General features: G+C 39.3%; 1 protein-coding gene across 3 annotated transcripts in view; it reads right to left on the bottom strand.

Annotated features, from left to right (window-relative positions):
• trim54 (tripartite motif containing 54) overlaps positions 1-23202 on the bottom strand; it is a 131661-nt gene that overhangs the window by 36491 nt on the left and 71968 nt on the right. For all 3 annotated transcript variants that reach the window (XM_039749005.1, XM_039749006.1, XM_039749008.1), the window contains exons 5-7: positions 8205-8438; positions 6488-6510; positions 6042-6166 (exon numbers count right to left, since the gene is read on the bottom strand). In XM_039749005.1, coding sequence (XP_039604939.1) covers positions 6042-6166; positions 6488-6510; positions 8205-8438 — 382 coding nt within the window. The remainder of the gene's footprint in view (positions 1-6041; positions 6167-6487; positions 6511-8204; positions 8439-23202) is intronic.

The raw sequence follows: 23202 nt of genomic DNA, 5'->3' as shown, positions 1-23202 counted from the left end.
GGTCAACGAATTAAGCTGAAACCCAAAAAGCAATGCTTTTTCAAATGGTATACTGATTTTATTTGATGTAAATATAATTAAAGATCTTTTCTGAAGCTCCACACTAAGAACAGGACTCTCCAACTTCTTAACAGTACTCCCCCACAGGCTGTGTGATGCATAAACAGAACATTATGAAGGTAAAGACTCGTCTACTGTACAATAACTGATGAATTCATGTTAAGTGTATTTGTGTTAAATTGGTTGTGTGGGGACTGTTGGGGAATGATTGCTACTGTTGTTCACATTCTGCATGTTAGTGTTGATGTTTAATTTGTATGAGATTCGGCAAATCAAATTCCAATTGGTACTGCTATGGAAAAACATATTTACTTAGCGATTTACTTACAAGCTTCATCTTTGGACCAGAAATTGTTAGCTGTCAATAAATATAGCCAGACAATTAAACTTGTTTGTGTAGGAGTACAAAAACTGTGTTGATAATCTGGGCAATGTTTAGGGGCTAAATAAACAAAAATAGTAAGTCATGACTTGATTTCCAACCAATGCGTCTTATTCATGGAGTCCTTCTCAAGTCCATATAAGTTTCCTTCACCAGTTTAAAAGGTGAGCACAGTTTGCTTGGTGATCCTTGATGGATTCTTCAGAGAGGCAGTTTGGGAATGGAGTGGACTTGCAAACCATTACAGGTTGGACAGACTCTGGCTGTCCTGCAATTCCGAAACTGAATAAGCAGATACAGAAAAAAAGGAGGATAGATAGGATTGGGGATCAGAGTACCTTGGAAATACCAAATTGAAAATAAAACATTTTTGCAATGTGTGAGAACAGGGCTTTAGCAGAACTGTCTGAAACACGCACCCAAGGCCAGTACAAAGAACGAAAAGTGGCAATAGGACGAACACCTCAGTCCCAGGTAAAGGGGGGATTTTTATGCAGTAAACTGTTTTTACATAATAATACAAATAATAATAACTAGCCAACCCGCGGCGTACCATACCCCGCATAATCAGGCCGGTTTTTTAATGATTTTTAAGCACAGGGAGAAAATTAACATTTGAAAAATTGGTAATGTAATAAATCAGCAAGAAAAGCAACATTGTAACAATGCACGGAATGAACCAACACACAATCGTCCGTGACTAAAAACTGGCGGACCGTCCCCGCGCCTTCTCCTGCCAGATGGAGGGATGGGGGCGCACGGCGCGGAGTTTGGAACGAGAGGAGAGGAGAAGGATGTCCATTCAGCTCCGTCCGTCATGCTAGTTTGCCGATTTCTCATTCAGTATGCACTGCCCGCTCATGTGCCCACCTCCAACACATCACTTGAGTCGTCGTCTTTATACAGTCCAGACGTACGTGTGACTGACGTAGACTTTTCATTGCTCTGTGTGGTTTTGGCTGCTTCTCTATATATAATCCACCAAGACACCCGACCAAGGTAGTAGCGAGGTGGGAGGGGGGTGTGTACAAAGGGTTGGGACGTAAGCAGTGGGAGCGTATGAGTCGCACTTAGTGGGAATTCCACGGTTTGCAGCCCGAATGGGGTTCAACGGCTTACCCACGGCGGGTAGACACACGCTCAATGTCATGCATAATTATTTATTGAATGCTAAACACTTCTGGAAAGATGCAGTTGTCTAAAATGGGTTGGTGTGAGAATACAACAGTAAGAGAATGAAGAGATGGAACTCTGGAGAGAGCAAAATACAACACAATAGTGAACCCGCGGCATAACAAACGCCTCATAACTATTTATTGATGGTTGAACACTTCTGGAAAGACACAGTTGTCTAAAAAGGGAGGGTTTGAGGATACAACAGAAAGTGAATGAAAAGATGGAACTCTAGACTTTTCATTGCTCTGTGCGGTTTTGGCTGCCTTTGTATATATAATCCACCAAGACACCCGACCACGGTAGTAGCGAGGTGGGAGGGGTGTGTGAACAAAGTGCAGGAGCATCTAAGAAGACGCATGTTTGTCGCGGATGCGAATTGCTATATGTAGTGTGTAAAACAGTTTTACTATGGTGCACGTGGTTGTGCATCGTAACAAAAACTCTTTAAAGACTGCCTATTTCATTGTGTTTTAACATCAGTTGTAAAGGAATGTTTTAAGGATCCTATGGGATACCCCTCGGTTTTGGCTGGTTTTCTATATATAATCCACCAAGATACCCAACCACGGTAGGAGGGGGGTGTGCACAAAGGGCAGGGACGTAATGAGTGGGAGCGTATGAGTCACACTTAGTGGGAATTCCACGGCTTGCAGCCCGAATGGGGTTCAACGGCTTACCCACGCCTCTCTGAGCTGGGTAGACACACGGTCAATCTCATGTATAATTATTTATTGAATGCTAAGCAGTTCTGGAAAGACACGGATGTCTAAAACGGGTTGGTGTGAGAATACAACAGTAAGTGAATGAAAAGATGGAACTCTGGAGAGAGCAGAATACAACACAATAGTGAACCTGCGGCATAACAAACGCCGCATGGCTCAGACGTGCATGTGGACTCTTACCACAGACGAAAGGGTCTAACTTGGTGGTCGGTGAGTTTTTGCGTCCGGGCAAATGGGCAGGCAGTGTGAATGCCTAGAGAGCGAGGGTAGACGCTGGCCGGTGAAAAATGAATGTTGGTGGGCAGGAAAACGTCATACGTGTTCCTGCAGGAGCATCTAAGAAGATGCATGTTTGTCGCGGATGCGAATAGCTGTATGTAGTGTGTAAAACAGTTTGCTATGGTGCAGGCAGCCGTGCGTTGTAACCGAAAAGCCGGTTTTTAAAGACTGCTTACTTCATTGTGCTTTGACCTCAGTTGTAAAGGATTCTTTTAAGGATCCCATGAGATACCCCTTGCAAACCGTTTCACACACTGCATATGGCGATTCACCTCCGCGAGAAACATGCCTCTATGAACAGTCAACGTAGCTCGGAGGTGCATGACATGCACATGACATTAACCTGATCTGCACTGCATGTGGCCTCTACGACAGATGAATATAAATGAAGCAATTTTTTCTGTGTCGTCGCGTCCGAGTTGGTGGGCATGGCCCTGCGGGTTGTCGTAGTATCCAATGGGCTTGGAGTAGGTGGGCGTGGCTCCTTCCTGCATGCGCTATAGGTGTCTCACTTGTCGGCGGCTTAGTGAATCCACGCCCCTTCCGGCGTGCTTTCCATGGTTGTCTTGCCTTAGTGAATTATATATATAGATTATAATAATAACAATAATTAATTACGTTTTTGTAACTTACTCAAAGTACTTTACATAGACAACAGAGAACCACTTCAGCCACCCCCAAGGTGTACATTACACCCGGATGGTGCGACGGCAGCCATTTTTGAGACTTAAGTATGAGCCATAAGAATTACATAAATACTCAGTGTCTTATTTTTAAACAACTTTTTAAAATAGTGAGAAAAGCTTTAGATTTCACATAGTGCAATTTACAATGCCTTATAGCACTGCAAGGTTCAGAGTTTTAAAACAATGCATGTGAATTTCAAAGCTACAGGTTGATGCATGACATTGACGTTTATTTTCCTGATTTTCCCTGATCATGTTGTGTATGTATTAATTTGTCAAAGTAAAAAAAATAGTTAATTTCTGTCACATGTGAATGTGTTTAATGCCTCTTAATTGGACTGTGAGTATTTAGCTACAAATGGCAGCAGCCTTTTAGCTTGCAGGGCACCATGTGAAACTGCCCAGGTATGTAGGTGCCGTACACACTAATGCATTTTCAAATACATACATTTCTTTACATTTTTGCCTTTCATCCACACTACCCCATCATTTTCAACCCCTCGAAACAAAGGCTAAAGAGCCGCATACTTCTGAAAACGTAACATTAGCATTTCAGTATTGATGGACGTCAACATGGTTTTTTGAAAATTATACTCTACTGCTCTGATTGGTTCATACGTATTTTGTGGCTTTTCCCCGAATGGATCCTGCTCATTCTAACGGCTAATACCCTGAATGGTCACCCTTCATGGAAGAAATATATTTTCCAACATAGCGGGCATAAAAAAGTTGCTTTCCTTGGTGCTTGTTGTACACATATTCATCTAAATTTGCGTTTTGTCAAGTTTGAATGCTGCAAACATTCTGCTTACCGGTCGCTACGGTTTTACAATAAATTTTATGGCTGGTGGCGTTACCGTTGTAGTGGAAAATTCAGAACCCCATGAAAATCAGATTGTAAATAAATCAGGTGATAGTATCTAATTAATGTTTGTTATATAAACCTAATCTGTTCAATAAGGAGGAGCGCATTCTGCAGCAGAAATAATAGCAAGTTGTTTAACAAAGAAGATTGCAGCCGAGATTACTAAAGGACAAAGAGAACCAAGAATTTTTTATTTATTTAAAGAATATTTATTTATTTATTTCTTGAGTGAGCTTTACAAATAGAAGATGTGCTCTGATTGGTGTACACTGCTTATATTAAATCATCTTGTGAATAAACATTGAGCAAAACACTTTTTTTTTTTTTTTAGCGTTCGCTTTAAAATTTGCAGTGTTTTTATTAAATGACAAGACGACTGTCGCCAGTTCTGAAGACTGCTACTTTCAACTGTAATCAGCGCATTAACATGAAATGGGGGACAAATCACTCCATTCCCTTTCTTTTTCTATGCTGTGAACCTGCTATCAGAATCCTGTACACTCTGATCGTTTTGAAAGTGCATCAAGCACACCACATATGATTTCCACAGATTCACAATTTTTCACTACACTATCCCTTCAAGGAGTTTGCCACCGATATGTGTATGCCCAGTGTAGGTGAAGGTCACCGCCTTATGTGTTTTCATGTATTTTAGCATGGACAGGGACACTTTTGTAAATAATGCAAAAACGCAGGTGTGGACAGAGATTATTTTTGATTTTAAACTTTAAAATACCAGAGTTTACATTTACTTTGTAATTGCAAAACTCAATATTTTTTGACTGTGGTAGGCTGGCGCCCTACCCAGGGTTTGTTTCCTGCCTTGTGCCCTGTGCTGGCTGAGAATGGCTCCAGCAGACCCTCGTGACCCTGTAGTTAGGATATAGCGGGTTGGATGATGGATGGATGGATGGATATTTTTTTGAGTGTGTTCAAACAAATGCAATGAATGTTTTTACATGTTATTGTTTTAAAGCATTGTCGGGCAACCGGTGTGCAGTGCGCTGCGGAATTTTTGTAAAATATTTAAAATTGCTAGTGTTTTTGAACTTTTGGTTGATCAAAAAGATAATGTTTAAACAACTATATTTTATGTTGGAAAAACAGATAACGGAACACTTACGGAAATGAAGTCTAAGAAAGGCGAGAGACTTCAAATGATCGACAAGGAAATGCGCGTCTGTCTTTCGAAAATTGATCCTCGCACCAATCTCATATGTGCTGAAAAACAATCTCAACGTTCACATTAAATAAATTTAAGATTTATCCTTTGATTCCTTTATTAATAAAATGTCTTTCAGACTTGTAAAATTAACTGCTTTTATTGGCGATTGTCCATAGATTGTGTCGTCACGACTTTATTTATAGGCAGTCCTTCAGGTGCGGCGCGAAAGAAAATTTTTGGACTCAAAAAAGGTTGCCTTTCACTGTTTTAAAGCCTCTTTTGTGTATTTGTTTTAAAAGTTTTGTTCATATTTTTCACTTTTTCCCAAAATAATAAATATTGTTTTTTATTTTATTTGTTGTCCTGGAGATGTACAGTATTGCAAGACAATTGTATTTTGAAGACTGTAACATAATATGTATTGTATGCAGCTTAAGTGCACAGTAAGAATGAGAAGGTGGGAAAATGATAAAAATGTGCCTTGTCTCAGGTGGCATTATTTAAAGCACCGGCCCTGTACACACCAGCAAAGTAAAATGCAAATTAAATTATCAGATGCTGCCATTCTTCTTTTTTAATGCTCATTTCATTAACAGATCAATCAAAAATCCTAATGCTGTCAAATGTAATCTAAAAAAATGGAATTCCTTTTTTGTTCCACATCAGGTATCAAAACATGTAAACCAGACTCCCATGTGCCAAATACCTGTTTGAAAATCTATAGTTCTCAGCATCTCCCCCACATCTTCAGTGTTGATCACAAAATGATCCATGTTCTCATAGCCGGGTTCTGTCCTCTCCATACTGGAAGCTTTTGCACTGTCAGTGACCCTAGGAGTAAAGGGTTAAGATCAAAAGGCAGAGACTGAACATAAAGAGAAGCTACACAAAGGCCAGAGCAACAAAACCTCCTGATATTTACATTGAATTAATGATGAAAATCAAAAAGAGTACAAAGTGGAGAAGACAACACACGGTACCTCCAACCCAGATGAATTCATCACAAACATGATATTCTAAAAGCATCAGTAATCAGCCTAAAAACTTGTAAGCTTCAATTATCTAGTAATTATTCCATGCTGTTGCTCTAATTCCTATCAATAGTTTCAGAAACTCGATTGCTAGAAGTCAAGTTTTCAATAATTGACTTACTTTTTAATTAGCTCCTTTGCACTCTGTGGGGAACAAGAAAACACAACATTTTTAAATGACTTGCAGTAGAGGTTGTCCTAAGCTGGTTTTCACACTCTCTTTCTTAAAATGTAAAGTTTTTTATTATTGTTTTCATTTGGTACAACATACACCTGCTTTGTGCATTGCACTGTAATTGCGACAAGCTACAAAGGCTCACACAACAGAGGAAGCAGCACATTCAAACTTTAAACTTTCCAACCTAATTTATTCTTTATAACAAAGTATTGCCCTCATCCAAGTCCTTTTTGCATTGTTGGTGCTATCATTAGGGTCTCCTTTGATTTTAAAAGTCAATTTCTATGTGTGATGAAAGACTATAGGACATACAGCAACTTCCTCAGACCAGCTTAACTCAATTTAGGGGTGCAGGGGGTTGAGGAAAATGTTAGCAGCATCACGTGCTGGTCAGGATGCTAGAGTGGGTGCCCATTTACTATAGAAGAGCATCGAGTTTGAACAATGGAGAGCTGAATAAAGTTAACTTGCATGCAGACATAATTAGGAGACTACATGGACGTGGAAGATGTATGAACCATCATATACATTAGAAAGAAAAGAAGACTATGTACTGAAAAATATGGATATCCAAACAAAAGTCCAAAAAGACATTACTTACAGTAAAATAGGAATGGGCAGGTCGATGTCTGAATACAAATTAAAAAATAACCTGCCCAACTATACATAATGAAGAATAAGATCTAACATATAGGTTCATATACTTTTAATTTATTATTAATGTCTAACAATATAAATGTTTAAACTGGCAGGGAAAAGTTGGAAATACAAGAAAGCTGGTTAAGCCAGTTGTTGTTCTGGGACATTTACGACTCCCTAGATCAGGTAAGATCGACAGTATTTTTAGGTGCACTACTCATCTGTGATGGGAATTTGACTAGACTGGGTCAGGTGTGACGGGACACTTTACATGGGATGGGAAAGTAAATTTATGACACTGAGAGAGAATCAGATTTAAGAAGGCATTTTATGATTATCTGTATGTCCTTTCTTTATTGTTTGTCCAAAACTACATTTGTGTATATTTTGAAACTGGACAAAATGAAAGACAGGACATGAACAGGCACCAACTGGACTGGAATGGGGTAATAAGTCTGCCTGACCAAGAGGTGTGTCAAGGACAACAATAGTGGACTTAAATTAAGGGCTGAGAGAAAAGATAAAACATCTCTGGTATGATCATCCATGTAGAGGGCCAAGCTGTCTCTGTCTTGGCCATGGCAAACCGAAATGGATCAGAGATTAATCAAGGCAGAGAGCCACCTGGTAGCCTATTATTTTAACCAACACATTTGTACTTTGTTTATATTTCTGGCATATTATCTATAGTACATTTCTTTCCTGCCTATTCTGGTACTCTGTCTAATTGCCTGGGATCATATATCTATATAAAAGGTGGTGTAACACATAAGGAAATATCGTAGGAATTTAGGGCATTCCGATAATGTCTACTGTATGTAATACAGAGTATAAAGGTCAGAATTAGATCATCCTAGGACCCTACTACCATAAAAAACACATTCATCCTCACAGAATTAATCAGTGCAAGTAAAAAGAGATAGATGTATTTTAGAACAAAAAGTATTAATCAATAAAATTTGTGCTGTTCCTTTCTTGATTTCAGGATGATGAGCAGATTCCAAAATGAGGGGTAGCTTACTTGAAGAAATACTGATATCTGAGGCTCCTCCATGAACTGGATTGAGGTTTCTACAAGTTTAGAGGATTTTTCAAGGTGGTCTCCATGTTGGCGGATAAGGGACCGCACATGGCTGAGCTTTTCTTCTTGTTCGTGAGTAATACTTAATAGAAGTTCTTTTTTCTTCTCCTCTAGTATGCTGTAAAGGGAATCAAACTTCTCACAGAGCTGCTGTTTTTGCCTCCGTGCATTGTCCTACAAAAGATGACCCAGAAGGAGAGGTATAGTTTCAGAGTCATAACAGACATTAAACATAATAAGAAAAGTTTAGCACCGCTTTTACTGGTGAAGGTATAATAAAGCAGTGGTTAGTTCTACCATCACATAGCTCTAATAGACAGACAGGGTTTAAATCCTGGCCTAGTAATTGTCTCTGTGGAACTTCCATTCTTCCACTATATCCATGTGGGAGTTTCCTTGGGTTCCTCTGGTTTTTCCCACAATTCCAATGACATACAGATTAGATAAACTGGCCAAATGTTAGTGAGCTTGGCTGATTATCCCATAAGGACTGTCATACAACCCAGCAATGCTTTCCCCTTGGTCCTCCAGCTCTGTGCAACAAGATTATACTGGAAATGCAATCTGAATATGCATATCATGCGAGAAATTAAATTTAAAAATAATTATTTACAATTAAACTTGAATTGAAAATTTGCATTGGCTAGTTTCAGAATCCAGTGACTCTGGTGTGTCTATAGTAAGATGCAAAAGCATTTTTTGAGTTCCTAATTATTTAATTACAATCAGTTTAGAAGAACCTACAAAAATATTTTTCATTGTGATATTACAGTGTGATGCTGACCAGTGTCTAAAATCTAAAATAAGTACATTAACATCTCCTTTTGTAATGTAATGTAGATACTTCAGATAGTTCCTACCAATTTCATTGTCTTATTACCACTTTACATTCTTGTTCTCAGCTGGAGTCACAAGATGGCTATTACTGTAAGCGTGCCTTGCATTTGTGCATCTTCTCCACCAATATGGTTGGCGTGTGCTCTCTGGATGTGTGTCAGTTCTCCTTCAACATTTTAAAACATTGCAATTTGAGTGAGTGTGCTGGTGTGTCTTGCTATAGATTGACTCCTAGTGCCGAAGCTCAGCTTTCCTACCTGATTTTGAGTCCCCTGCATTCTGGGACTACAACATTTAAGTGAAATATTTTCTAGTAATTGTTTTGAATATTTAAATAGACAAAGATGGTTATTCGTTTAAACTTCATAAAAATAACATTATACCTATCTGGTTTTTGATTGGATGATGTGAATAAGAAATTAGTGTGGCAAAAACACTGGAAACCCCACAAATCAAAATGAATTGTTAGGTCAGTGTATTTACCAAAGAATAAAAAACAAACTGGATCTAGTGCAGTAGGTGTAGATGCTGACATGGATGATGAAAAATAAAAGGAATGGAAGCAAGACAACGGGAATGAAGACACATCAGACGAGTCGGAGAATAAGAAAATCTCCAAAGTAATGTGCTGCACTGAGTGTGGATAACAGAACAATGTAAGATTGCATGATATCCAAGTGAAATGCTAATTTATGTTTGCAAGTATACGTGTATGCGGTACTGATTTCATGTATTTATTAGGCTGATGATGTGATAAAAGTTTAACAGCGCAAATTGCTGTTATCAGCGTCCCCCATTTCCCTCCTGGGCCATCACTATAAGCTCTGGAACCTCATAATATACAAATTAAGCGTTGTTGATGCCATATTGAGTTCTATACCGTCTTGTGTCTAATGTTGTTATGATACCCTCCAGTCCCGCAACCCCATATAATATTCAAGAAAGAGGGATATATGGAAGGATAGAATATTTTATGGCAGGTACTGAGATATGGACCTAGTTGTGGTCCCTGTTCAGTCTTACCAAATCCTTCATGCAATCAATTCAATTTTTTTTACAGTCTAACAGCAATTCAATGGCTATCTAATGACAGATCTGAAAATGTCTAATGATCCAAAAAAGATTAAAAAAAACATTGCAGCTGTCCTGGAAAACGTTGGGACTATCCTCATCTTATGTCATAGTTTTGACATTGCACACTCAATGGCTTTACTGTGGTCATACTGACGACGTTCTCCTCTCACGTCTCCCTTTTTGTACTATGCCTTAACAACCGCACAAAACAAAAATGACGTCCAAGATTGGCAATGTTTAAAACTAGATAGGAAAACAAAAAAAAAAAACTGCTGCGTTGTCTATGAAATTTAAATAGACAAGAACTTAGAAAAATAGCACAGAGAGTAATATTTCAATACACCAATACAATATGGGTTCATAAATATTGAATGATACTAGGAATTCTAAAATAAACTTCTCTGGGACTTCCAATAAGAACAAACCCATCAGTAAATGAATGTGTAAATCAGATTAAGTCCATATATTATGTTAGTGCTTTTCCATTAAAGTATCTCAAGGAACTTCTATTTCAGGATGAATGATTATCACATAAGCAAAGGATCTTAAAGAACAAATAAACATCTCTGAAGCTTATGAAGGGCTGCTTTTAAGCTTCAGTGGGAAATATGGATATTAGTTAGCTCTGTGGAAGCAGCTAATAAAAAGATCTGATGAGAGCATTAGAGATAATCATCTTACTGCTGTCAGGTTTACAATGCAAACAAAACAGTTCTAATTAGAAGAAATAAGAAAGTAATAAGAATGATAACCCAAAAACTACCATGTCCTAATTAATTAATAACTCCTTGTACCACTGAATATTTTACATAACAGGATATATATTCCAGCTGGGATGTCATTGTATGTGGAGTACACTGTGGCGAGTGGCTGGGGGGTGCTACCCAGCCGGGACGCCCAGGAGGACCGAAGGAGGGCTTGCGCCTCCTCTAGATCACGAGGGGGCGACCGCCCTGGTGGCTTTGGGGACCATGGGAACGGAGCTTGGAAACTCAACCCTATAGTGGCCTGTGGTCACTGCCAGGGGGCGCCCCCAATGCCTGAGGGGCCCTGGCCCTCAGCACTACTACCACACCCGGAAGTGCTAGGGGGAAGAAGACCAGGGACACCCAGAGTGCTTCTGGGTGCAAAGCCAGTACTTCCGCCTACTGGGGAGTGCCGGCAGAAGATTATCGAGAGGCACCTGGAGCACATCTGGGTGGGGATAAAAGGGCTCGATGGCTGGAGTCGGGTGGAAGAAAGACAAAGTTTTGGAGGAGAGGAGTGGAGGCGGCCTGAAGAGAAGAGAGGGGCATTGTGAGGCCTGGACTTTGGGGGATTTTTGGGGGTTTGTGTGCACATCTGTATATAGTTAACTTGTAAATAAATGTGTGGTGGTGCTTAAAACGATGTCTGCCTCTCTGTGTCTGGGCTGTCTTCTACAACACCATTGTAGTGAAGTGTTTGAATGATCTTAATTCACATTTGTATTAATCTTATTATTTTTTTTGTAAATGTTATCATTTTCCAACAAACAACATCCATGGAAATACAGTATAATATACTGTGTTAAAATATGCTACCCTGACACCCTTTAATTCTAGAATGTTTAATTCAGCAAATTGTGATCAATGAATAATATACAGTGGCAGAACCATGCTAATTTGTCTTTAAAACTTGATCAAATTTGTTTCTCAAATGCGGCAGATTGGACATATTACACTTTTACTGGGACATGCCAGGGGACAAGTGCTTGTTTAAGTTATTATTTCTTGAAGTGAAGTAAATGCATATAAATGCGTACAGCTCTAACATTGTTTATTAAGTTTACAGATGACACAATGGTGGTGGGTCTCATCATCAATGGAGATAAGTCAACTGACAGAATGGAGATATGACAATTGGCAGACCAGTGCAAGTGCAACAATTTCTCTTATTTGGACAAGATGAAAGAGATGATTCTTAAATTCATCAAGGCCTATGCTGTCCACAATCCACTGCACATCAAGGGCTCAGTGGAACTGGTCAAGAACAACAAATTCCTTGGTGTGCATCTGCAGCTGAACTTACTTGGTCAATTAACATCACCTCTATAGCCAAGAAGGTGCAGCAGCATCCCCACTTTCTTTGATGGCTGAAAAAGACAAGACTTTCTCTCCACATTCTCTAGGGGCACCATTAAGAGCATTCTAACCAGCACCATCTCTGTCTAGTTTGGGAACTGCAGGTCCTACAATGCGTAGTGCACACTGCAGAAAAGATCATTAGGTTGTCTGTGCTCTCCACTGATAACATCTTTGTAAAGCATTTAACTGCAAAGCTTACAGCATTGTGAAGGACTACTCCACACCCTTCCCATGGTCTCTTCATCTCACTTCCATCTGGCAGAAGGTCCTGTAACATCTGAACCAGTTCTGCCAGGTACTACAACAGCTTCTACTCTGTGACTGTCTGGATTTTGAACTCCGTGCTGTCCCCCCGCCCTCAGATCTCAGTACATTTGCTACACGTGTCACTACTGTTGTATTTTTTTATTAGTATTACTGTTATTATTTATTAATTATTATCTATTTCCAATTATTACTTTCACTTACTTTTTATTTATCTATCTATCATAGTATAGTTTACTTTAGTTCTTTATCTGTTGTGCACTTGTCCTGTGTTTATGTATATTTTGCACCACATTCCTGAGAAACATTTCATGCCACTGTATGCTGCAATATGGTGTATGGATCGTATAACAATGATGCCACTTAACCTAACTTAAATGAATTATTATTAATGAAACCAGGCAGTATGGCAGTTTGATCTGTATTATCAGAACTCTTTGTCTTGATTGGGTTGATCCTGTAGATTTCCTACAAGCACCTTGTCATTTCCTCCCCCCAATAAGCGGATTTCAAATTCATTACACTGCCCTGTTTAGTATCTCATCCAGAGCCCAATCCCAGCCTCCAATTCTTGCCACAGGTCTTCTGGTGTTCAGAATACCATGAGCATGTTGAAAAATGGAAGGACTAACAAAGGTATGCATTACATTTCTGGGATTTTCATTAACATGAGATGCCATACAGTATGTCACACATGGGCGATTAGGAGGGCAAAGAGCCTAAAGGTGAGTAAAACATCGCGAGATAAGGGGTTGTCACATGGTACTTACCTGAACTCTTTTCTCTCATCAACAGAAAACAAGAAGAAAAATAATCCCGTAACTTCCGGGATTCCAAAATGGCCGCGATGACGTCACTTCTGGCCACCATTGATGACGTCACTTCCGGCACCCACAAAACACCTCACTTCTGTCTCATCAGAAAAACGTTGTTTCCGGATCCTGTTGCAATGTCACCACATTGCCAACCGTTTCCTGTCGCATGTTTTTGCTTTCTATATAACCGCCATTTTGAAAACAGTAAATGGTTCATTGTACTTTTTCCAAGGCTCTGAATCGTTTCATTTTCTTATTGTCTGGACGACAATATACGGGGACGGTCTCCAAATTTTTATTTTGTACTTTGTGATGTTTATTCGACCACAAGTACTATACATACATACATAATACTTATCTGTCTATATATATATATATATATATATATATATATATATAAAAGTCAATGTGTGTATGTATGTATGTATGTATGTATGTATGTTCCAGTATCACGTCCGAACGGCTAAAGCGGTTTTCATGAAACTTGGTACACATGTTTCTCAATGTTCGACTAAAAATACTTTAGGGTGAAATCAGCCCTAACCCACCCCCTTCTGGGTAGGGTGGGCGGTGATCTTGCAGTCTTGTATGTATGTTATCATCCAGTTGACACTCGGAATGACCACCAGAGGGCGAACTGGAGGCGACTGCCAGCATTCTTTATGTTTGAGCGCTACTGCACACCTGTTGCTTCTGAAATGAAATAAGCGTTCTTTTTTTTATTATTATTTTTTATTAATTTTATTACAATCCATACATAGCAATCAAGTTTTTACAAAAAAAGAATTATGTTAAGAACAGATCGATCCCCACCCTGAGAGAGAGAGCAAGCCAAACGGCGTAAAATTTAAGGCTTGTAAACATACCTAAATTCATAAATTCTCTGTGCTTTATAAACTTATTTTAAATTATTACTGATTAGATCCTGCCATGTTTTGAAAAAGTCTGTACAGATCCTCTAACTGAGTATTTGATTTTTCCAATTTCAAATAATATAACACATCAGTTTCCCACTGACTTAAAAAGGAGAGTTTGGGTTCTTCCAGTTTATCAGAATAAGTCTGCGTGCCAACAGTGTAGTGAATGCAATCACAATTTGTTTGTCTTCTCCACTTTAAGCCCTCTGGAAGAACACCAAACACAGCTGTTAATGGGTTAGGAGGGATTGTGAGTCCAAGGCTGTCTGAGAGGTAATTAAAAATTTTTGTCCAGAATAATGTTAATTTGGTGCAGGCCCAGAACATGTGACCCAGTGAGGCTGGGGCTTGGTTGCAACGCTCGCAGGTTGGATCATGCCCTGGAAACATTTTGAGAGTTTTAGTCGAGACAGATGTGCTCGATATATAATTTTGAGTTGTATAATTGTATGCTTTGCGCATATGGAGCTCGAGTGAATTCTCTGCATTGCTACTTTCCACTCCTTTTCTGATATATTAATTGAGAGGTCTTTTCCCAGTGTCCTCTTGGATCTTTGAAAGGAAGGGATTGTAAAATGATTTTATATATTGTAGAGATGGAGTCTAATCCTTGAAATTGAGCAATATTTTTCCAGCGTGGATGAGGGTGCAAGATGAGGAAAATCTGGAAGGTTCTGTTTAACAAAGTTCCTGATTTGAAGATAGTGAAAGAAATTTGTAGCTGGAATGTTAAATTTGGAATGTAATTGTTCATAGGATGCAAAGGCGTTGTCTATATAAAGATCTCTAAGCAAGTTAATTCCAAATTTTTCCAGATATTAAAAACTGCATATGTTTGTGAAGGTTGAAAGAGGTGGTTCTCTTGCAGGGTGCCACAGATAGAAGCTTCTCCGTCTTAAAATGCTTTCTACATTGGTTCCAGATTCTAAGTGAGTGGAGCACAATTGGGTTATTAGTGTATTGCCGATAGCGTGTGTTTATTGGAGCAAGCAGGAATACAAAGAAGTACTGCAGGATTTTACTTCTATTGCGGTCCAAGCCTGTGTATGTTCTTCTATTTGTGTCCAGGTTCTTATCGCCTGTATATTTGTCGCCCAGTAATAAAACTGGAAGTTAGGTAGAGCCATGCCGCCTTCTGCCTTTTGTCTTTGTAGGGTTGCTCTTTTGATGCGTGGATGTTTTGAATTCCAAATAAATGAGGTTATTGTTGAATCTAATTGCTTAAAGAATGATTTATTAATGTATATTGGGATGTTTTGAAATAAAAAGGAGCTTAGGAAGAATATTCATCTTAACAGTGTTAATTCTTCCAGCTAGTGTGAGATGAAGGTTGACCATCTATGCAAGTCTTGTTTAATTTTTTCCATGCAGGCGACGAAATTTTGTTGATATAGAGCTTTATGTTTACTTGTGATGTTTACCCCTAGGTATTTAAACTGTTCTGCAATGATAAAAGGTAGGGTGTCTAATCTAATATTATATGCTTGAGAATTCACTGGAAAGAGTACACTTTTATTCAGATTAATTCTGAGACCAGAGAGCTTTTGAAATTCTGTGAGTGCTGCTAAGACTGCAGGCACAGAATTTTCTGGGTCCGAATATACAGTACCATATCATCTGCATATAATGAGATTTTCTGTTCCAGTCCTTCTCTGCTAATCCCCTTTATCTGATCAGTATTTCGACAATGTATTGCCAGTGGTTCAATGGCAATTGCAAACAGCAGCGGTGACAAAGGGCATCCTTGTCTAGTGCCACGTTCTAGTTTAAAGTAGTCTGAGCAAATGTTATTGATGCAAACTGAAGCTTCTGGGTTAGTATACAGTAATTTAATCCATGCACAAATGTTAGGGCCAAACCCAAACTTCTCCAATATAGTAAAAAGGTATTTCCATTCAATCATGTCGAATGCTTTTTTTGCATCCAATGATAATAATATTTCTGGGGTGTTTGATTTAGTTGGTGAGTATATTACATTAAACAGGCATCGAAGATTTGAAGATAAGTGTAGGCCCCTAATAAATCCAGTTTGGTCTTGTGATATTACCAAGGGGAGCACTTTCTCCATCCTTCTAGCTATGATTTTAGAGAGTATTTTAACGTCGTTATTCAGAAGTGAAATTGGTCTGTATGATGCACATTGTAATAAGTCCTTATTTTGTTTTGGAAAGACAGTGATTAGTGCTTGGCGAAAGGTTTGTGGAAGAAATTGGTTATCTCTGGCTTCTGTAAATGTTGCTAATAGGAGGGGAGCTAGCCGAGCGGAGAATTTCTTGTAAAACTCTGCAGGGTAGCCGTCAGGGCCTGCTGCTTTTCCACCTTGGAGTGACTTTATAGAATCCAGTATGAAATAAGCGTTCTACGTGTGCAAGTGTGCGTGTCTGTCCGGCCCGGAATTGAGACATAGATTCGGGGTGAGGGCTCCAGCTCTGAGAATATGCAAGCAAGGTCAGCACACCGGCAAAATGAAACTTCCTAAGAAAGACAGTTGCTTAGCTGCTAATGCACAAGCGATGCGAGCATGTCGGCAGCACAAATCCTCCTAGCAGACAGATGCCCAGAGTAGTTCTGATTATTTCAATACTTTCTAGGATCCCGAGCTTTTAACAGCACTGGCTTACACTGTTAGTATATACCAGACGACTGCCAGCATTCTTTATGTTTGAGCAGCTCCACGCCCCTGTTGCTTTTCAAATGAAATAGAGTTGGTCAGTTCCAAGCATCAACTGGATGATAACATACATGCAAGACCGCAAAACAAGCACATTAGTGAGTCTTTATTGTTTGTTAATTTATTTTTATTTTTAAAGTTGTGTTTTTTTAATTATGTTTTTCTCAAACAATTAAAAACACTTTATTTTCCCCCCGGGCAATGCTGGATATTTCAGCTAGTTTTATATGAAAGAAGAGAGCAGGGGCTGAAGTTCTTTACACACTACTATAGGTGCATTATTTTTCCTATCAGAAAGAAAAGGCAAAGCTGTCAATATCACACGCCAGCCATTTCATTAAGGCTCCACAACTTCTTACAATGGTAGTAAGCAAATATAAATAGCTTCCAGGGCCTCGTAAAGCAGTCTGAATTAATAACCACAGTGAATTTGAAGGGCAGCTGATTAAAAGTGAAACCCTTGCTGCCAATATGTTGTATAATTTTAAAATCCATTTTCTTTATATGAAGAACGGGATGTCTTTGGTGTTATTAAAGTTCATAAGAGAGGAAGCACAAAAATGTTCTTTTCCACTTTTTCCCCATTAATGATCTTAGACAGCCTTTTCTGTTGCTGCATCTCGTTCTTTACATTGACACAGAGTATTTGCTTTGCCAGAGTCCTACCGCTCAGAATTTCCTAAAGCCAATTATTCTTGTCTCAGCCTCCTGCTTTTGCCCAGTGAGGGTCTGTGCAAACTGTCTGATGCCATCAGGCAACTGACTTCATTTCAACCGGAAAGTAGAGGTTTGGCTCGACCATATTTTGGCTGACCTTGACAAGCATCCTAGCTGGGTGTAACATTCATGCAAAGGAGAGTTTTTCTGCAAATCATTTATGATTATGAATTGTTTGGCTCTAACTCTTAATATGAACATATTGAATTATGAATTATTCATGATTGACTATTATTATTTTAATGTATCTGAAAGCAGATTGTAATAGCACTCTTTCTTTGCTTTCTTTGATAAGCAGCTATACTTCGGAATGAAGAGGCAAGAGTTTTTTCCATTAATTGTTCTGTAATAATTTATCTCTCACCCTCTTATCTGCTTTTCCTGGTGAGGGTTGTAGTGGCATCAGGCCAAACAGACCAGCCCACACTTCCCTGGCGCCAGTTGCACATACCAGCTCTTCCTGAGGAATTCTCAGGTGTTCCCAATCCAGCTAATACATATTATCCTTTAAACGTCTTCTTTGTCTACTGCAAGGTCTCCACCCAGTGGGACGTGCCTAGAGCAGCTGTAGGTGGGAGCTGCCTCTGGGGCATTTTTACGACATGCCCAAACCACCTTAACTGGATCTTCTCAATCCGAAAGAGCAGCAGCACTACTCTGAGTGTTTCTTGGATCACCGAGCTTCTCACCCTGTCACGGAGCATCAGCCCAGTCTCATTCTTTTGATCATTACCCACAGGAGAGGAGATCAACTTGTAAACCAGAGCTTTGTCTTTAGACTCGGCCTCTGCTTCACCACCACAGAACAGCGCTAGCAGAACAGCTGTCACCATTCTTGTTGATCTCACATTCCCTTTTTCTTTCACACGTGTACAAGATCCTGAGAAGCTTTAACTCCTCCACCAAGAGCAGTTGTTCCCTCCTTACCTGGAGAGAGCAATCCACTCTTTTCTGAGAGAGAACCATGACAGGAGACTTGGAGATATTAATCCTTATCCCAGCAACTTCAGACTTGGCAGCATGTTACTCAAGTAAATGCTGAAGGTGACAGTCAAAGAGACAAAGAGCATAACATCATCTGCATAAAGCAACCATAATACCCGTAGCCTCCCCAACTGGACACCCTAACATCCTCAGCTGCACCTTGATATCTTATCCAGGAAAACCACAAACAGGAGTGGAGGAATGGAGTCCCTTTTGGAGATTATCAAATGACATTTAAAGGAATCTGTTGACCACAAGGAAAATATTCTCTGGTCGGATGAGACAAAAATGTAACCTTTTGGGCAGAACTCCAAGCACTATGTCTGGCAAAGACCAGGCACTGCGCATCACCTGCCTAATCCCATCCTAATGTTGACACGTAGTGCTAGCAGCATCAAGCTATGGGCTCTGTTCTCAGAAGCAAGGACGTGCAGACTGGTCAGAATTAAGGGAAGAATGAATGCAATGAAATACACAGAGGTCCAGACAACGCACACATACATCAAACATCCTCAAACTGAGGCAACAGCTCACCTTTCAGAATGACAATGACCCGAAGCATACAGCCATGACAATACTAGAGTGTCTTCAGGACAACTCTGACTGTCCTTGACGGGCCCGGCCAAAGCTCAGACTTAAACTCCTTAGAACATCAGTCGGAAGACGTGAAGATGGCAGTTTACAGACACTTCTTATCCAATCTAATGGAGCCTGAGAGGGTCTGCCAGGAGAAATGAGATAAACTGCTAAAATACAGCAGCCATAGGGTCCGAATATTTATATGAATAAGAGATTTCAGAGTTTGTTTTTTAATAAATTTGCAAATGTTCTTGAAAACACATTCACTTTGTCATTATGGGTGTGATAGACGGCTGAGGACCTTGCCCGATCGGGACACCCTTTTGAGGAAAGGACCAGGGGACAGGACATATCACCAGCAGTATCTCCCCCAGAACACAAAAGATAGCCCCCCTGGTTTACATCGGGGCCACAGGACTGGAGCTTTGCACCAACAGGGGGTGCCTGGACAGATTCAGAGCCGTGGCATGCAGCACCTCCAGCACTGGAAGGTGATCGAGGAGCACCTGGAGCACTTCCGGGTGTAGTATAAAGGAGGCCGCCTCACTCCATTCGGAGAGCCAGAGAACAGAGCTTGTGGGAGACGAGTGGAGACGACCAGGTAAGAGAAGAAAAAGACAGGACTGAGCATTGTGGCTGGTTGGTGCTCTGTGTTGTGTGTGTAGATGAAGGACTGTGAATAAAAAGAGTGTGCTTTTGGACATTGTTGTGTCTCAGTGTTGTTGAGTTGTGTTATTGTTATTGAGAGTAGAGTGTGATGGGCAAAAATCACAAGATTTTCCATGTAAAATTTAATGTACAACACCATCAAGTGTGCAGAATGTGAAGGGATCTGAATCCATAGCATATAGACATACTCAGAAAAAATGTTTTAGAAAGACAGATTATTCCAAAAAAGATATCAATTCTATCAGCTAAAGAAACTTGAAGAGCTGGTCATCTATTAACATCTTGTTTAATTTTTTCCGTCATGTTGTAAAAATTTAATTTAGAAAGATCTTTGAGATGCAGACTCCCGAATACCTAAACTGGTCTGCCACATCAGCAGAAATTGCTCTAATGTATTATGGCATGAGAGTGAGATAACAGGAAAGAGCATGCTTTTATTCAAATTACGTTTGAACCCAGAGGTCCTGTAAAATGTATCTAGTAGATTTTTTATGATTGACAATGATAAGTTTCGATTTGTAATTAGCAGAATGGTATCATCCATAAAGAAAGATACTTTTTACTCTGATCCTTCCCTTAGGATTTTCTTTACTTCTGATTGTTGAATTGCTCAGCTAACTAAAATCCTCAGCCAAATCAGACAGTAAGTTGCTAAATTAATATCTCATCACAATTGAAACTAAAAACTTAGTTAAACAATTGAACTAGATAGAGATTGCCAGGCTCCATTTACGTCAGGGGTGTTGAACTCCAGGTCTGGTGGGCTGCAGTGGCTGCAGGTTTTCATTCTGACCCTTTTCCTAATCAGCGACCAGTTTTCACAGCTAATGAACTTCTTTTCCCTTCGTTTTAATAGCCTTGTTTTAAAGGACTCAGTCCTCTGAATGTATTCCTTTCTTCATTAAATGCCAGCCAAACAGAAATGAGATGTGAAACGAGCCAACAGATGACCAGCTAAACTGGGATTTCAAACTCCAACCAATTTCATTCCTACTAATTTCTTAATGCTTGCTGTTAATTAAGCCCATTATTTAATTCCATGGCTTGTTACTGCTCTCATTCAAAATGTTTTGGTGACCTGAGAGATCAACCTTAGCGAGACCTTTACCTTTCTTAATTTTTAGATATCGTGTGATGGGCACAGGTGAGCTGGTCATGCGGTGGCTTGTTTTGTGCTTTAGTTTTGTTTGGCTGCTAAGGAAAAACAAACAAATGAGGGGTCTGAGTGAAGTTAATTAAAAAGAAAGCAAAAACTTGTCACTAATTAAGAAGACGGTTAGAATGAAAAGCTGCAGCTACTGCGGCACTCCAGGACCGGAATTGACACCCGTGATTTATGTTAATTAGTTTTGAACCATTTTGTTTCCTGTATGTTTAAACAAATTTATGTTTTATGTGTGCTTCTTATATAATTAGTGATTTTTGTACAACATATGCCTTTACCTGTAAACTTGTCAGCTTCACTCAGTGAATACCACTGAACAAAAATAAACTGAACAGAAAAATATTTCCTTAATTCCGTGAATGTTTCTGCTCAGTGATCAGTATGGTGTCTCCCCAGGGGACTGAGTCTTCAATAGCTGTTACCCGTTCAGTCTCCCAGGGTCTATTACCAGCAAAACCGAGTGTCAGGCAAACACCAACCCTTGATGGGATGTCAGTCCATCAAATGGCATACTAATGTGTGTTGGGCCAGTTAACTAGCCACTGCATGCCTTTAGTATGTTGGAGGAAAACCAGAGCACCCAGTTTTTATTAGACTATACTTTTGAATAGGGCCGGACTAAGACCTATAGAGGCCCTAAGCACTTAAAAGATTTTGGTGCCCCATATATATGAGCTGCACTCACGCTCAGTGGATGACTGAATGGGACAGCCGACATGACCAAGACAAGAATGACCATGTGAGCCTCAGTGAACTGTATGGCAGTTATCAGATTCTAATTTTGTTGTATTCCTAAGATTAATATATGTATATCATTAACTTCTATTATTAGTATTATATTATTGGGTTTTTTTATTCTCTATATATGTATATATTTTTTTTCCTCTAATGTGGGAGCCCCTTTTTATGGAACCTGGTTCAGCGGTGGCAATGGAAAATTCTCTTGATGCTCTAAGCATGTGCTTATTTTGTTTAATGGTTAACCCAGCCCTTCTTTGGATTTTTTCTTTGGATTCTTTCTTTCTTTCTTTCTTTCAGTTTAAAGTGATGGCTCAATAATGCAGTTTAATTTTTTGACTGGTTGCCTCAGATTTGAGCTCAAGGGAATTTGAAATTGACATCCATTTTTTTAAAATCTATGACATACAGTACGCAGCAATGATTTTATTTCCCCATTTTAGGTTTACAAAGCTCTTTTTTCCCCACTGGTTTTCTGTCTCTTTCGTACAAAATTGCTTTAAATATCTTGAGAGGAGGCACATAGATTGTAAAAGCCAAAAGACTGGCCCACATATAAACAAATGGAAGATGCTTTTTGTAATATAAGAATTTTTAAAAAGGCCCAGACTGAAGCTGAGTTATCAATTCATACTTATTTAAAAATCCCTTGCATAGCAATATTTGTATGGAAATTGTTGTTATTTAGTCAGAAAAACTCATGGCCATGAAACTAGTGACTGCAGCAGAGATATGCCAGGCTGACAGAATGGGAGATTAATATTTCATAGCTGCTTTTGATGTGCCAGTTCTGATAGATTATAATAATATATTACAATATCATATACTTTATAGATTTGCTATCAATAGTAACTTCTACTATCCTCTCCTTTCTTTTCCGTTTTTCTTGTGCCAATGTCTCCTGATCAAAGTACTCTGCAGCATCCTGTGATGCTGGAACAGTGCGGCCACGCCAACTCTCTACAAGACTCACTACATGTAATCTTCTTAACAATGTGCTACTTCCGAATATTTATGTTTAGCAGAATTTCCAGGGGTGACCAGGCAGTCTTTGGCCTTGGAATTCCAGTTAGTTTTTTTTACTTTCTCCAGCATCCTGTCTGCTGGAGTTCTTATTTTCCTGTCCTCACTGACCATCTGACCATAGCATCAGGTTTAAAATTATAACCATCAGATACTTAAAAAAGTATTTTAATTAATACTTAAGGACTTTACCATTTCTATTACTTACTTATGTATCCATCCAATCTTTGCTGTCACAGATGCCAGCTGCCCCATAATCCTGCTCTGGATAAGCAGGTTTGGAAGACGGACAGATAGATGGATGCAAGTTTGCATTTACTTATTTTGTATTATTTAATTTATTATTATTTGCATTTAATTTTATATTTTTATTCCATGGA

Source organism: Polypterus senegalus, chromosome 3 (assembly GCF_016835505.1).
Source record: "Polypterus senegalus isolate Bchr_013 chromosome 3, ASM1683550v1, whole genome shotgun sequence".
Classification (NCBI taxonomy): Eukaryota; Metazoa; Chordata; class Cladistia; order Polypteriformes; family Polypteridae; genus Polypterus; species Polypterus senegalus.
Note: the sequence above shows the minus strand (reverse complement) of the source record. Positions and strands in the feature narration are given on the sequence as shown.